At 39.5% G+C, this 16347-nt stretch overlaps 1 protein-coding gene across 3 annotated transcripts in view; it reads left to right on the forward strand.

The window, feature by feature from the left end:
- The window catches only part of NOTCH2 (notch receptor 2), a 176652-nt gene that overhangs the window by 73372 nt on the left and 86933 nt on the right, over window positions 1–16347 (forward strand). For all 3 annotated transcript variants that reach the window (XM_055584588.1, XM_055584586.1, XM_055584587.1), the window contains exons 3-4: window positions 6460–6719; window positions 9803–10138. In XM_055584588.1, the coding sequence (XP_055440563.1) occupies window positions 6460–6719; window positions 9803–10138 (596 nt within the window). The remainder of the gene's footprint in view (window positions 1–6459; window positions 6720–9802; window positions 10139–16347) is intronic.

Below are 16347 nucleotides of genomic sequence, written 5' to 3' on the forward strand. Positions count from 1 at the left end.
TAGCCAGCAAATGGGAATTATAGGGGGGCAGAATTATTTTTTTAAATAAGATATAACTCACATACTAAAATTTTTTTAATTAAAATTTTTTATTGAAGTATATAGTTGATTTACAGTGTTGTGTTTCTGGTGTACAGCAAAGTGATTCAGTTATATATATATTAATATATATATATATATTACCTTGTAGTTTGTTATAGGATATTGAGTATAGTTCCTTGTGCTACACAGTAGGACCTATTATTTATCTATTTTTATATATAGTAGTTTGTATCTACGAACTCTATACTCTTAATTTATCCTTTCCCAACTCTCTTTCCCTTTTCATTTGTTTTCTACGTCTGTGAGTCTGTTTCTGTTTTGTAAATAAGTTCATTTGTATCACATAATAAATTCCACATATAAGTGATATCATATGGTATTTGTCTTTCTCAAACTTCACTCAGTATGACAATCTCTAGGTCCATCTATGTTGCTGCAAATGGCATTATTTCATTCTCTTTTATGTGTAACATTCCATCATGTTTGTGTATATACCACATCTTCTTTATGCATTCATCTGTTGGTGGACATTTAGGTTGCTTCGATGTCTTGCTATTGTGATAGTGCTGCTATGAACACAGAGGTACATATATCTTTTCGAATTACAGTTTTGTCTGGATATATGCCAAGGAGTAGGATTGCTGGATCATATTGCTCATCATATTGCTCTATTGTTAGTTTTTTAAGGAACCTCCATACTCTTTTCCACAATGGTTGCGCCAATTTACATTCCCACCAACACTAATTCATATACTATTAAATTGACCCTTTTGAAATATACAATTCAGTGGTTTTTAGTATATCCACAGTTAAGTGTAACTATCAACATTATATAATTTCAAAACATTTTCATTACCTTCCAGAGACTGTCCCTATTCTTTAGCAGATCCTCTCCAGTTCCCCTCTTCCCACCTCCTGGTAACACTAATCTACTTTCTATCTGTATAGATTTGCCTGTTCTGATCTTTCACAAAAATGAAATTATACAATATGTGGCCTTTTGTGTTTAGCTTCTTTCACTTAGCATATTTCCAGGGTTTGATACATATCACAGCGTGTATCAAATCTTCATTCCTTTTTATGGCAAATAATATTTCATTGTATGGATATACCACATTTTATTTACCCATTCATCAGCTATGGATGTTTGGGTTGTTTCCACTTTTGTTATTATAAATAATGCTACTATGAACATTCTTTACAAATTTTTGCACTGATTTATATTTTATCCTTCTTGGTATATACATACCTAGGAAGGAAGGCAGAATTTGAAGACATCAGAAAGGAAGGCTGCCGTACAATATCTACTCACACTGAAGGCAGTTCTATTGTTGAAGTAGTGAGCCAGTATTTTATCTTACTTAACAAATGCATGGCATTTACTATGCACTAGATAACTGTTCTAAGTGCTTTACAATTATTTTAAACCCTGAAAGGTAGGCACTGTTATTAACTTTATTTTACAACAAGGAGGTTTAATAACTTGCTCAGGATCACTCTCAGAGTAAATGGGATTGAAATCCAGGTGATCTAATTCTAGTGTCTGCACTTTTAAAGTAGAAAGAAAATAACTTCAAGTATTTATTAAATTCTATTTCTTAGACATCATACTTAATTGCTTTTATTCACATAGAGGCTGTGATCATCTTTCAGGGATATTTTAGAAAGAATTATCTCTTTGGGTAGAAATTACATTAGGATGTCTTGAATCCCATGGTTCTCTTATTATTATATAGTGATAGATGGAAGTGAGGGGGAAAAGCTAGCAACAACGTGTTTGACCTGAGGCTTTTTAATTGATCAGAATTTTTATCAGAAAGGAGACAGTGAGTATTTATGATAAGTACTATAGGAATTCAGTTTAACAAGACTTCAGAACGTAGTCATAAGTTATGTGTAATGTAAAAGGATTAACCAAAAGTAACTTTTGAGATGGTGAATGGAAGCCTTAGAAAAATGGAGAAATTAAAATTTCATGAAAATATGACTGTACTTTTGAAATGTGTAGTTTCAGGTATTGGCAGGATATGTTAAGGTAAGTAGATGACTTTTAGTAAACTGACCATATGGAACTGGCACTGGGTACATGAAGGTAGTTGCTTTAAACTAAATGAACAACTACCAAAATAACAAATGCATAAGGGAGGAAGGAGCAGTCCAACCCAGACTTAAACTTCAAGTGGCCATAAATTGATGGGGAGGAAGAAGAAGAGGATTCCAGAATCTAAATTAAGAATTTGCCCAGCTTTGAAGTACAGAGGGAGTCATAGAAGCCAAATGTAAACCAATTAGAGTGATGGAGGTATGGCCAGCAATGCCTCCTCTAAGAATTTCCTTATGAAGAAATCTCAGTTGAGACCACTGAACTTGACAAGGGAAAAGTCATTGCTCTTAGGACATGTTTTCTGGCCAATAAGAAAAACGCAAGTTTTACTGCAAAGGAACAAATAAGATGGAAAAGAAAGGGAAAATAGCTGTGAAATTAAGCTATAGTTATAGAAGTTTGTTTGTGAAGGAAGTATTTAGAAAGGGAAATGAGGCTTAGTGAAAAATGTAGAGTAAAAGAGACTTGTACATGTTTTAAGGTAAAGGAATAGGCTGATGTCTAGCTATCTAGAACATTTTAAATAAGAAAGTCTTTATTATTATATCAGCAGTGAGTCTAGTTTCCCATAAAAATAAGTTGTGTTTCTATAGATGGATTTCAGGAGAATAAGTCATTTGTACATCCTATCTTAGTATTATCTCATTTAGAGTAAGACCCTGACTCTTCTTTGCAGTGGCCTAAAGTCTCCTCATGATCTGCCGCCTACTTGTAACTGTAATCTCTTTTCTGCTACTCTTTCTTAATCCCTTTGGTGGAACCACAGAGGTCTTCTGGCTATTCCTCAACCATGCTAGGACTGTTCCCTATTTAAGGGCCTTTGCATTTGCTGTTCTCTCTGCCTTTAACATGCTTTCCCTAGATACCTCCATAGCTATCTCTTCCCTCATTTAGCTCTTGACTCAAATGTGCCTTTCAGTGAGGCTCTCTCTGCTTTTCCTATTTCTAACTGAAATACCTTATTTATCTACCTCTGTTATCCCCAATTCATTCCCTTCCTATGCTTCTTTCTTGTTTTATTGTTTTTCATAGCACTTAACTCCACGTAGCAAATTATAGATTTCATTTATTAATTTTGCTTTTTGTCTTCTCTTACTAGAATTTAAACTCTGTGAGTTCAAGAATTTTCCTAGCTCTAGAACAATGCGTGATACTTAATAGGCACTTAGTAACCGTTGCATGAATGATCGAGTGTAATATTCTTTGTGGAAACTGATATGAAAATGTTCTTCTTCATCATCAACATCATTATTAATAAGCATTTTAGATGCTATATATAGAATTCTGCTGCTGCTAAGTCGCTACAGTTGCGTCCAACTCTGTGCGACCCCATAGATGGCAGCCCACCAGGCTCCTCTGTCCATGGGGTTCTCCAGGCAAGAATACTGGAGTGGGTTGCCATTTCCTTCTCCAATATGTGGAATTAAGCTTCATATATTGTTATTCAGGAGTTGGCAAACTTTTTCTGTTAAGCATCAGATATAAATACTTTTTTGAGCCATATGGTTTCTTCACAATTACTCCATCCTGTTATTATAATGCAAAAGTAGCCATAGACAATCCCTGTATGAATGAGTAGGATTGTGTTCCAATAAGAGTCCATGTGTGGACACTGAAATCTGAATTTTGCATACTTTTCAAATGTCATAAAATATTATTTTCTTTTGATTTTTTTCCCCCAACTATTAAAAAATGTAAAAATCATTTATAGCTCTCAGGCCATAAAAAAGAACAAGCAGTGGATCAAAGCAGACTCACAAGCTGTAGTTGTCACCTCTATTTTTACTGGTTTCTTAAACAGATCTTAGTTGAAACATTTTTCCTTTAATGGTAGGAAAAAACAACGTAGATTAAACCTTAGTAATAGATAATTTGGGAATACTTTTGTTTGGCTCCAGAATCTTGTCTGGTGGCTCAGATGGTAAAAAGACTACCTGCAGTATGGGAGACCCAGGTTCGATTCCTGGGTCAGGAAGATCCCCTGGAGGAGGAAATGGCAACCCACTCCAGTATTCTTGCCTGGAAAATCCCATGGACGGAGGAGCCTGGCAGGCTACAGTCCATGGAGTCGCAAAGAGTCGGACATGACTGAGTGACTTCACTTTACTTTAGAATCTTCCATACTGTTTCATTTTTGTTTTCCTGGGAACCTTGCGCTTTCATTATGTTTATGAAGCTAATGTTTAAGTGAATTTGTGTTCTTTGAGCAGATTGCACATGATAGTGTTGGGGAGGTGGTGATGATGGTAGCAAAGCTTGGGCAAAGCCCACCCAGGCTTAAAAGTTTGTCATTATTTATAAGGCAAATAATTCCCATATGGGAGAATCAGAAGTTGTCAGCCAAGCATAATGCCCAGAGGACTGTTACCGTGAATGAGAATTGTGTTGCAGTTTTAACACCATCCATAATAGATTTCTCAAATAAGTTGCAAATGCTTTTAATAATATGGTTAATTTTAGCTATACTACATTGGCAATTTTTGGTGCTTTACTTAAAAAATAATTAGAAAATAACCTATTCTATTATAAAATCAAGCTGTGATTTGAATAAAGCATTATATTTTCCTCAGTAAGTGCAAAGAGAGAAAAAAATGTTTTTCATTTGCAAAACTTTAAAAAATATTTATAAAGTTTTTCACATACTTTGTTCAATTCTTACAACAGCCTCATGATGGAGGTAGCTTTATTAACTATTTAAAATGTGAAAGAGCTGATAGTGAAGTTAAGTAATTTATTCAAGGTCCTACCACCAGGACTCCAGAAAGGCCTTCTGATGATATGAGGTGGATACTCCTCATTGGAAACTTGAGCCAGTCTTTGGTTTCAGTGCTGTGCCCTTTCCTCACTGCCTCTCGTTCTCTAGCTTTACCTGTTGACAAGGATGCTCAGAGCTCTAGCTGCTCCTGGTTCTGCTGTGCTTCCTGTACAGAGCTCTGAGAAAAGATAGAGAAGGCTGGGACTAGCTCCATCACTGCCACTGAAGCTACTTACTAGTTCTGTTTCCTCTTCCATTGTGTCTTAGTCCCCAAATATCTGGTCCTCCTTCTTTCCTCAAAACTGTGACCTCTAAAGACCTTATGTGGTCAACCAGTGGCTACTAAACATCGTGGACAGGTTGGCAAAGACAAGAAGGAATGAAACAGAACCCCAGGGCTTAAAGTCTGAGTGGTTGGAAGAGTCAAGGCACAGTGACTGAGCTTCGGAGGATGCAATAGGAGCTGGTTTTGAGGGGGAGAATTTAGTTTGGTTTAAATGTATTATCTTCAAGGTAATGGTGGAACAGCCTTGTAGTTAGTTTTCTATCCTCCAAAAAGTCAAATGGAGAAATAGATTGAACCAAGTCAATTATCTGGGGCGACAGCCAAATGGCAAAATTTATAGTTAAAATCAAAGACTTTTTGTTCCTTTTAAACGCTTCTTAGAGATCCTGTTTAAACAACCTCTTCATTATGAAAATAGCAACTTTCTATGCTTTTTTAATGGTGTTTGGAGAAAATTTTTATAAATATTACACACATTTTGGAATGGTTGTGCATCTTACGAACCAGTGGTGGCATGTAAAAAGATTTCTCAACATAATATGTGGGAAATGTTGTAGACTGTTGTTCTTGACTTGTTTTCCCTTCTTCACTTTGGTGTTTGTATGGTACCTTACATATTTTTAATGTTATTTTAATGTTATGCTGTACTTTTTTGGTTAGGAAAGCTGCTTGCTACTAATATCTTTGCAGATTTAAGTTTCTGAAAAGTCTCTTTAATTCTTCCCCATTCCTATACCTCCTTTTCCTTTGTCACGGTCTCAACCCCTTGAACATGATCCAGAAATCTAGATATGGGCCAACTGATGTCTCAGTGGGAATAAGAAAGACTTATTGTTCCTCAGTGCTTAACTGAAGCCACCTGATATTTTATAGATTTTAAATTTGAGAGGGTCAGAGGATCACTCCATGCATCATCATGGGTGTCCTAATTCTATTAATTGACTTAGTCAAAAGGAGAAAGTTACTGAATTTGAAGACAAGTCTCCACGATGCTGCACAAAACAGTGCCGTTACAGCCTACCAGCCTGCACCTACACGAAAAAGGCTGTGGTTGTATTTTGCCTCTGAATAAGGATCATGGTCAAAAAGACATGAGAGTATGTGGTTAAGTACTCTAAACACTTCGCCTAAAGTGAGACAGTCTTATAGGTTGTGCCTTCAGGTTTCTCAGTTCACAGTCTAGTATTTTCTTGAATGAATTGCATTATCTTGTAAGTTTGTGGACTTATAAGAAGTCAAATGTTTTCATGGACTCCTCTCTTTTCCATATAGGTGTCCAGAGGGCTTCTTGGGAGAATATTGTCAGCATCGAGACCCCTGTGAGAAGAACCGTTGCCAGAATGGTGGGACGTGTGTGGCCCAGGCTATGTTGGGGAAAGCCACATGCCGCTGTGCCTCGGGCTTCACGGGCGAGGACTGCCAGCACTCGACTACTCACCCCTGCTTTGTGTCTCACCCCTGCCTGAATGGGGGCACCTGCCACGTGCTTAGCCGGGACACCTACGAGTGCACCTGCCAAGTCGGTTTTACAGGTAACAAGTGGGACTCAGGCCCACACTTTCCTATTCTCAGCAGGTACTTCCATTTAGTGTCTTTTAGATACTATCATCTGGTTCTTTAGGGTCCCCCTCTATCGTACATGTTTATCATTATGGGAGGAACTGGAATGTTCCAGTCAACTGTCCTTAACTTCCTTTTGAAAGGGGAGAAAGAGAAAGCAAAAGGGTCAAATACTCCACAGTGGTTGACTGCCTGAAGTGTATGTATCAGGACTGGGGATCGTGATTACTTCCCTGTCACTGGAAGAAAAGTTGTTAGTGTTATTGATAACTTATTCCTTAAAAACTTCTCTCCCCAGACATTCAGGGCACTGGCTTTTCTGGTTTTCTAAACCGATTGTTTCTTTTGCTTCTCTATTGCCTTGTCCTTGTCCTCATGCATTTAATTTTTGTTCTTTGGAACTCTGTTTTGAGCCTTCTTTTGAGCCATATGACAGCTTTCCCCAGGGAATCTCACTGTCTCCAGTTTCTTCAGCTGTCATCATCTTCATCCCCTGCTGATGACTCTCACGATCATCCTTTTCGCTTCACACTGACACTCACATCGCCACATCTTTAGTTATACATGCAGATCTTCTCACAAACTCACCTGCTTACCATGCCTAGTGACTTTTCGTCATCTGCAGAGTAAACTGCAGACTCTTTTACTCGGCTTTCACAGCCCTTCACAGTCTAGGCCTTGCGTCTTTTTATAGCCTCACTTCCCCACAAGCATCTCGCTTTAGTGACGCCAGCGTCCTCATCATTTCCTGAAAATGTCACACTTCCTGTTGCCTCCATGCTATTGCATACCCCTTTGCTGGAATGCCCTTTTCTACATTTGGAGATTGCCTAATGTTATTGTAACCTCTCAGTGACCCTCTCATGATTCCTTTACACAGTTAGTCTCTGTGTTCTATTATTTTATGTGTCATAGTTTGTTGTAATCAATTTTTACATGTTTCTCATCTGACTGTATTATGAGCTCTTCAAAGGTAGGTCTGAGCCTTATTCAAAATGAACCATAAGTGTTCATTAACTTAGTTCTGAAAAGGAGAACTATTCACTGTTTTGTTCTCCAGTATATCAACAATTATGTAAATCTAATTAGAAAATGAAAAACACACTCAGAAAACTAGACTGATTCATTCAGTTTGGAATGCTTGTTCTGTTGGTTTTCCATTAAAAGGTGTTACAGTTATATCTCCATCATGACTGTGACAGCCTTGATACTGTGAGTCACTGAAGAGATTTGGTGGTGGGGAGAATAATTTTTCCTGATTGTCAGTTTCAAGTTGTTTTGCTCCACAAGGCAAGGGAGGGCATATCCACTTAAAACATTTTAATCCCAACTAGTGTAAACGGCAGTGACACCTTCTTCATAATTAAAGCGTTACTCTGAAATAACCCTCAAATTAAAGTGGATTCCTTGCTATTAAAAAGATCTCTTCTTGGTGGTCCTCAGGGTGCTAATCATCTTTATACATCTGCCACTTTCATCTACCACTTTAGGAACCACCACAGGTGAAGCTCACCCTTTTAGTGTTGGGATAGCTCACTACCCTACCTCATCAGACCTTACGAGCTCACCTCACTCATAGATGAAAAAAACAGAGGCAGAAGGTTAGTGCTTGTACAAAACATATATGGGAAACCAAGGTCAGCAACCTTCTTGTTTCAGTTGTAGGCAAATACTCTGAAATACACTGTTGGCAGAAGTAACCATTTTTATCTGTTCTTCACTGTAGGTAAGTACTCTCAGTAGAATGAAGGAAAATAGGGAGAAAAATGAAGGTTCCTTCACTCTGTCTTCCCTGAGGTATACATGCTGTACCTAGATTTTTTTTTCACCTTTTCCCTTTGATTTGATATTCCTGGTAGACAGAGAGTACTTTTGTGTACTCATGTGTCACCTCTCTCTCCCTTTTAGAGAATCTGTCATGGCTCTTACTTGCTTTTCTATGTGGAGGTGGGGTCAAAGATTTGGATGTTTACCTAGACAACCAATTGGAGTATTAACACGTTCAGGAGATTCTCAGATCTTTAGTTTTGAAAAAACTCGAACTCATGAAAATAGAAAGCCACATGAATACTGAATTTACTAGTAGCATAGAAATAGTTTCCCCCCCCCCCCCTCTCTACCTCAGAGAATCTGTTTTGATTCCTTGAGATTGAATACTGTCTTCCTGATTCTAGCACTTTCCTACCTGAGAGAGTCCACAAGAATTGCCTTTCTAGATCTTTATTCTTATGACAGCTTCTAGTTTTTTTCATGTTTAAGAAGCCAGAGATTCTTCATCTTCTTCAAACACATCCAGCACTATTTTTGTCAAGACCGCAATTAACAAGATGTGTCCCGGAATATGTGTGCATGTGTGTTGTGTTTAAGGGAAGCAGAAGTCAAATTGACTTGTTTTTATCATCTAAGAGGTCTGTTTAGTCACAGTGTATTGTGGAAAATATCAGTACATTTTATTTTCATTCAAAAGACATGATTTGAGAGCCTACTCTAGGGATCGGAGCCCTACTAGTGTGACAGGTGACATAATAAAAGAAAACAGCAAACTTGGGGTATGTGTTTGCATGTGTAGGGGTGTGTATGTGAGGGAAAGAGAGGGGTTGGGGGCTTGGGTACCCGGGTGGAGCATTAAGGATGACTTTATGGCAGTGGTGACTTATGAGTAGAATTGTCAAGACAGTGCAGCCCACTGGGTGAACAACAAGGAAGACGGCCTTCCAAATGGAGGAGTATCTTAGGCAGAAACAAAGAGGTGTGAGACACTAGGTGGATCCAGACCCTTCTGTGCTGCAGGGATTCTTGTAGGCTTCCTGTGATTCACCTACAGTCACTCCTGTGCTCCACTGAGTCTTTGTGTCTCAGCTAAGGGCCCTGGAGAGTGCTCCTGTCAGATGAACTTGGGGAGGCTCTGATATGGGCTTCCTGTACAGTTCAGAGAGCTTAGAGATTCTCCACGCAATGGCTTCCTTATGTCACCTGTGGGGTGGGAGATGTGGGGTGGGATGGGGCTGACACCCATTTCTGTGGGCAGTGCTTACTTCTGTTATCTTTCCTGTAGGTAAACTGTGCCAGTGGACTGATGCCTGCCTGTCCCACCCCTGTGCAAACGGAAGTACCTGTACCACTATGGCCAACCAGTTCTCCTGCACATGCCTCACAGGCTTCACAGGGCAGAAATGTGAGACTGATGTCAATGAGTGTGACATTCCAGGACAGTGCCAGCACGGTGGCACCTGCCTCAACCTCCCGGGCTCCTATCAGTGCCAGTGCCCCCAGGGCTTCACAGGCCAGCACTGCGAGAGTCCCTACGTGCCCTGCGCACCCTCCCCCTGTGTCAACGGAGGTACCTGCCGGCAAACCGGTGACTTTACCTTTGAGTGCAGTTGCCTTCCAGGTAAGGAGTCCCCCTAGTGTCCTGGCTTGGGGGATGCACATCCAGCAGGAAGGAAGGGGATGGGGTGTGGTTCAGTGTTCCTTGAGGAAGTATCCTTCCCAGCAGGGAAAAGGGGAAGTGAGAATGTTGTGTGGGGTGGTTTGCTGGTGAGAGAGGAGTTTTATGGGCCCAGTGTGGTCCATAAACTGAGCAGGGGGTAATTTAACATGTCAGAGTTTATGATGATGAGTGACTTGGAAATTGTTTATTGTCCTTTTTGGAGGAACAGTGAGAAATAAGAGAAACAGAGCTCTGGGAAAAGATTGATAAGTCTATAGAATGGAAAGGAACATAAGGAGAATTAGACATTGAAAAATTTATATGTGTGATTAATAAAATGCTTCAAACTGAATTGATAGTAATACTAGATGATCAACTTTCTTATATGCTTTTACCTCTGATGGAATAATGGATTATTTTACTAGTTACCTGATTGCACCCCCCTACTCTTTTATAATTTTCTTTGAAATTCTGGTCTTTAGAACCCTCTCTAACTTTGGGGTAACCCTACCCAGACTTGAAGCTGGAGACTTTTGCAGCTGGCGTGGTGGTAGCGCTCTGTTAACGAGTGAGCACTTTTTGATGAGTGCTGATAGATGATGTTTGGCGCAACGACACATAACCCAAGATGGAAGCAAAAGAGGAGTAATGTGTGGGAACTTGGGGCCGTTGTTTTGTAGGATGTAAAAAGGAGCGAGGCTGGCCAGTTCACTAAACTCCCTATAAAACTGATGAGGAGGCCAAAAACTGAGAATTTTGACTGAGAACAGAGCACAAGTGGCTGGAACAGATGAATTACTAAGCAACAAAGATTCTGTTTTTATACAAATATCCTTAGTGCAAAAACAAAAGAAGGAAAAACCGTAGGGAGGGAATAACATGCTGAGTAAGCAGAATTGCCTCAAAAAGCTGTTCTAGCTACTCTTTTGGAGTAGGAATCTTAGATTCTGGTGTTGTGGATATGGGTCACATGTAATGGGATCGTGTGTTTTCTCTTTTGGGGATTAAAGGTCATACGTTGGTCTTCAGGATAAAAGCAAATGGCAATTTATTCATTTCATTCAGTTAAAATTTTTTGGCTGCCAACTATGTTCTAGGCACCATCCTATGTACTTGGAATACACAATACAAGACACTGCCACGTAATAGGAAAAGATACCACTTAACCATAAGCCGTGAAAACAAGCTGCTTAATTGCCTTGCTTTCAGTTTCTCTTTCAGTGAAGAATAGATACTGCTGTCATTTTAGACACTAAATATTTATTTACCTAATATTACTGTCATCCACATTATCTTTTAGAAGGAATAACTAAAAGGTGTCTTTCTTCACTCCTGCTTTTGTTTGCATTTTAAGGGTTAAAAGAAGGAAACAAATGTAAACAATTTAATTTTGTGAATATTCTAATAGTCTGGCATTCTAATAGCCTAAGTGGCTAGTAATTGAGGTTAGTGCAATTTATTGCTGACCACTAAACATGTCTTTTAGTTTCAAGAAAATTAGTTTTAATAGTTGCCTAGGACAGGAGGTTGATTTGGCAGCAAAGTACTAACGGGAAGTTAGAGAAGTCAATAAAGGAAGTTTTTAGCTGGGAGAGAGTGATTATTCACTCCCATAGCCTCTGCATTGTTATCCATTAGCCACGATAAGAACCTTAGGGAATTCTGAGAGTGTGTCCAGGAAAGGATCTGTCAAACCAGAATAGTATCTCCTCCTTGAGAAAGGAAATAACCAGGGATTCCACAGCTAGAGGCTGCCAGGGCTGGTGGGATGGAGTAAGGACGTCTTGGCTGTCTCTTACACTCCGCTTATAGTTTAAAGCAAGGCTTTTTTTTTTCTTTAATATACTGATGAAGTGTGTGTATGTGTGTGTGTTTGGGATTGGGATGGGGGTGCAAGGCTGGGGGCAGAAGATTTGGCAAAGAGCAAACTAACATTTATTTAATGCCTTTTATAAGTCAGGCACTGTGCCACGTACTTCTGCAGCCATTAGCTCTATTACACAAAATCCTTGGAGATAGGTATTATTGTTCAAGTTTTCCCAGGTGAAACAACTCAAGTTTTGAGATGCGAAGCAATTTACCCAAAGTTGTACAGATGGCATGTAGTTAGGCCGAGTCCTTAAATCCAGGCAGGTTATTTCCAAATGTTAACTTCTTGTCTGCCCCTGAAGGTGCTTTGAAATGTCTAAGACTTTTTGTTAAATGTTTAGGGATATATGGGTTAAAAAAAGTAGGTTCATGTTAAAATAAAAAGGAGATACTTCTAATTATGATCAATAGTATTTGTTATATACCAGCCTGTGTATGGGCTTCCCCAGGTAGCACAGTAGTACAGAATTTGCCTGCCGATGAAGAAGACACAAGAGATGCAGGTTTGATCCCCTGGAATAGGAAATGGCGACCTGCTCCAGCATTCTTGCCTGGAAAATTCCATGGACAGGGGAGCCTAGTGGGCTATAGTCTGTGGGGTTGCAAAGAGTCGGATATGACTGAGTGACTGAGCACATGCCTACAGGCTGTGTGTGGCATCATGCAGATATCTAAAAATAGTAAAGTAGGCTAGTTGCTGCCTTTCAGGGTCTCATGATCTGAAACAGATGATGTCAGCTTGGACAATATATAGAAGGAAATTAAAAAAGAATTAAAAACAATAGATGATGCAATAACACTGTGAATAAATATATATTTATACAATGTGTACGATTTTATGCTCATTGTTTTTATGTCCCAGGTGGAGTTTGCAAAGTATTAACTTTATTTCCACATAGAGAAATAATGCCTGGAGATGATTTTCTTTTACAGAGTCCTTTTTATAATGCAATACTATTCTCCCGTCCCTCCTGCATTGCCCCCAACACTAGTCAAGAGACTAAAATGTTACTTAAAATAGCAATCACTATCTCAATGTAAACAGCACCCTTATTTGAAGAGAATCATTATTTCCATTCTAAAGATGGGTAAAACCAAGTCAGTGACAGGTAAAGTCACTTTTGTCCAGGTTCTGCAGTTCTCAGATGGCTGCTTCCCACCACAGTTCAAATCTTGGCAGTTTTAACTGAAGCCTGCCCTGATCACCCTATTTCAGATTGTAACCTTTCCCTTCCGCCTTCATCTCTGGCCTTGGTCTACCTTTTCTTTTCTTTTTTGGTAACGCTTGTCATCATCTTACTGTATAATTTTCACTATGTAATTTAGCTCATTATGTCTATTGTTTATTGTCTGTCTTTCCAAATTCTTTTGCCTCTTCTCCTCTCCAGAGTAAAAGCTAGGATCTCTGTTTTTGTTTGGTGATGTATCCCAAGCACCTGGAAACCGTGACAGGTATATAATAGGCACACACCTTCTGACTTTACAGGCCGAGGTTAGTATAGTACGGTAGTACTGAGAGCATAACTTTGGTTTTCTTATTTTCTTCCTGGTAACATACCTGCTAGACTTAGTCTAGCTTCTCCTTCTGTACTGGTTTACACTAGTACTGAGTAAAAAGAATTGGAATTCTTTTCAACTCTAAAACTCAGTGAACCCCACATAAGTTAGTGATTATATTTGAATGGTTATGACATAGTTCTTTTCCTGCAAAGGGCACTATAGTTACTGAGATGATTTTAGTATTAAGATTGATGGGGGGAATTAAAACTGTAAATATGACTCATCCTGAGTAATAAAGAAATGTTTCTCAATAGAGGGAAGAAAAAAGGAATATATTCAAGAGGGAGTTGATAGAATGAAACCAAGGAACTGTATTTCATCTTCTCCTTGGTTCAGCAACTGTTAATAACCCAGATCTTTCATAAACTACCGTTAGGTAAAGATTTTAGCAGAAACTGTAAGGAGGAGTACTCAGCTAGAATAATTTTAGCTAAAGAGCAAAATAGAAGAACAAAATAGAAGATACATTCTTGAATCCCTGACTCCCAATGTTTTGGGGTTTATGAGTTAAGCTGGTTGTATGCCTGTGGATATATTAAGAAGTAGCAGTGTGCTCTTTGCATCTCCTGGCTTTGCCTGCCAGTTCACAGTTGGACTGGACAATCCCTGATGGACTTTCCCTTTTTCTTTCTCTCCTGTACCTCCTTATTCCTTTATGATTTTTAAACTTCATAAAAAGCTGCCCAATCTGTTCTCTCCAAACAAAGAAGGTTTATCCTTTGTAAATCACCCCTATACTTTACAGGCTTGATTATATGTAATATCCCTATATCATTAAAATAAAGCTTAGCCACATTCTGTGGCTTTTGTGTCTGCTCTGCAGTTGCTGAGCTTAAAAACTCTTAGAAATAATTCCCCTTTGCATTCTCATATGCACAAGGCATGTGACGTTCTCTGGGGTATTATACTAATCATATTCTGGCAGATTTCTCTGGAGCAGATGCAGAAATTATCATACCGTTTTGCAGGGCGCATTGTTTTAGCCCCTTTAGTTTGGGCCCTGAGTCCAGTTTTTCTTGATGTTCCTTCAAGTTTCTCCTGCCCTCCCATGCTTGACAGTTTTGCCCCTGCTATCTCCTCAGCCTTCTATCACTTACTTCCCCCTCCCACCCTGCCTTTTTGTATAGAATTTATTCCTTGTGATGTGCCAAAGGCATCTATTTCATTGAAATGCCTTCTGTATTCCCCACCCCTGGGGGGACTAGAGACTCTCTTAAGATCTTTCAGAACCTATGTACCTCTAGCACAACACTTATTAAACTGCCTGTTCATCCTTTCCGGTAGACACTCTCATCTTAACTACCTGCCCCCCGCCCCCCACCCCTAGTATCCAGCCTCGTGCCTGGCACAAATTGAGACTCAGTGAATATTTGACAAATGAATGAATTGGATGTGATAGAGAAGAGCATTCCTATATTCTGTAATTAAAAAAAAAGTTCAGAAGTTATTTCTTTTGAATCCCTTTACTCATTTTTCTGACTTCTTAGGAGGTAAAGTTAGGAAAGTAGAGCTCATTTGGGAGATACAGAGAGAGGTGGGTAGGAACAGCAGCCTGGGTGGATGGTGGGGCTAAAATTCATGGGCCACCCATGGGGTCAGTGAGCTCACTGGGGCCCATTCAGAGGATGGATGAAGTGTGCCAAGGAAACCAGTGGGATGGAATTGGGACCAATTTGCTCTTTTAACAGGCTTCTTTCCAGAGGGCAGGGAGAGAAGGTAGCCTGTAGCTGTTTACCTTTGGTGCCTTTGTCCAGTTCCAGGTATCCCTGGGTTTTCTTCACTCTCTTATCCCTGTGCACGGAAGCTCTTCCTGAGGACCTTCAGCCTGGCCTGGGAGGATCCCAGTTGTGTCATCTCAGCTTCCCCTTTCTGCTCTCCTCTTTGAGCCTCTGCACCAAGTCTTTCCACCGTCACACCTCCTAGGGACTAAAAATGAAAAGATATGGAAGCTCTCTTGAGAGATGCTGGTATCTGTGTGGGATGACAAGTTCAAAAGACACTTTTCTGCTCCCCACCCTCCCTGTCATCGTTTATCAGTTACGTGGCCCATGGTTTTATAACAGCAGTCTTAAAAATGTTCTTCTGAGTTTAATTTCTTTCTTTTTGGCCTTTTAAGGATGTGAGTTGGCTTCGAGCAGCAAACTCCTTTTAGTACAGTCATGTGAGCCTTTCCATAAGTCGGCTACACCCATCCCACCCACAGGTCTGGAGACTTGTCTGCTTCCCTTTCCCTTAAAACCTAAAAACATTTTAAAGAAGTGATTGCACTGTAACTTATTCATTGAAGCCACATCCATCCTCTGCACCCCCTTACCCCTACTTTCATAGACTTTTTATAAGAATTTGCTAGTTATTTCCAAAAAGAGCCCTGTATCTCTATTTTTAAAGCATAAATCCTGTCTTAATTTTCGAGGAGAACTAATTTGGCTAGAGTTTTCTCAGATATGGGAACTTTTGACCCAAGGTCAGTTTTTCAGATTTTTGGAAGAGAACTTTGGGGTCCCAGAGACCATACTGACCAAATCCAGGTAAAGGTTCTGGTTTAGGACTGACTCCTGCCTCCCCCATGTACAGTAAGTCAGCCGTGTGGCCCTTCTTCATCTGTAACATAAAAGGATTAGAGTAGATAATCTCTAAGAGCTGCTTTGATCCCATTGATATATAATAAACACAGTGTATCAGGCATTGTTTTAAGTGATTTTCCTTCTAATATAACAGTATTATTGAGATACAATTTACAT

This window comes from Bubalus kerabau, chromosome 6, assembly GCF_029407905.1.
Source record: "Bubalus kerabau isolate K-KA32 ecotype Philippines breed swamp buffalo chromosome 6, PCC_UOA_SB_1v2, whole genome shotgun sequence".
NCBI lineage: Eukaryota > Metazoa > Chordata > Mammalia > Artiodactyla > Bovidae > Bubalus > Bubalus kerabau.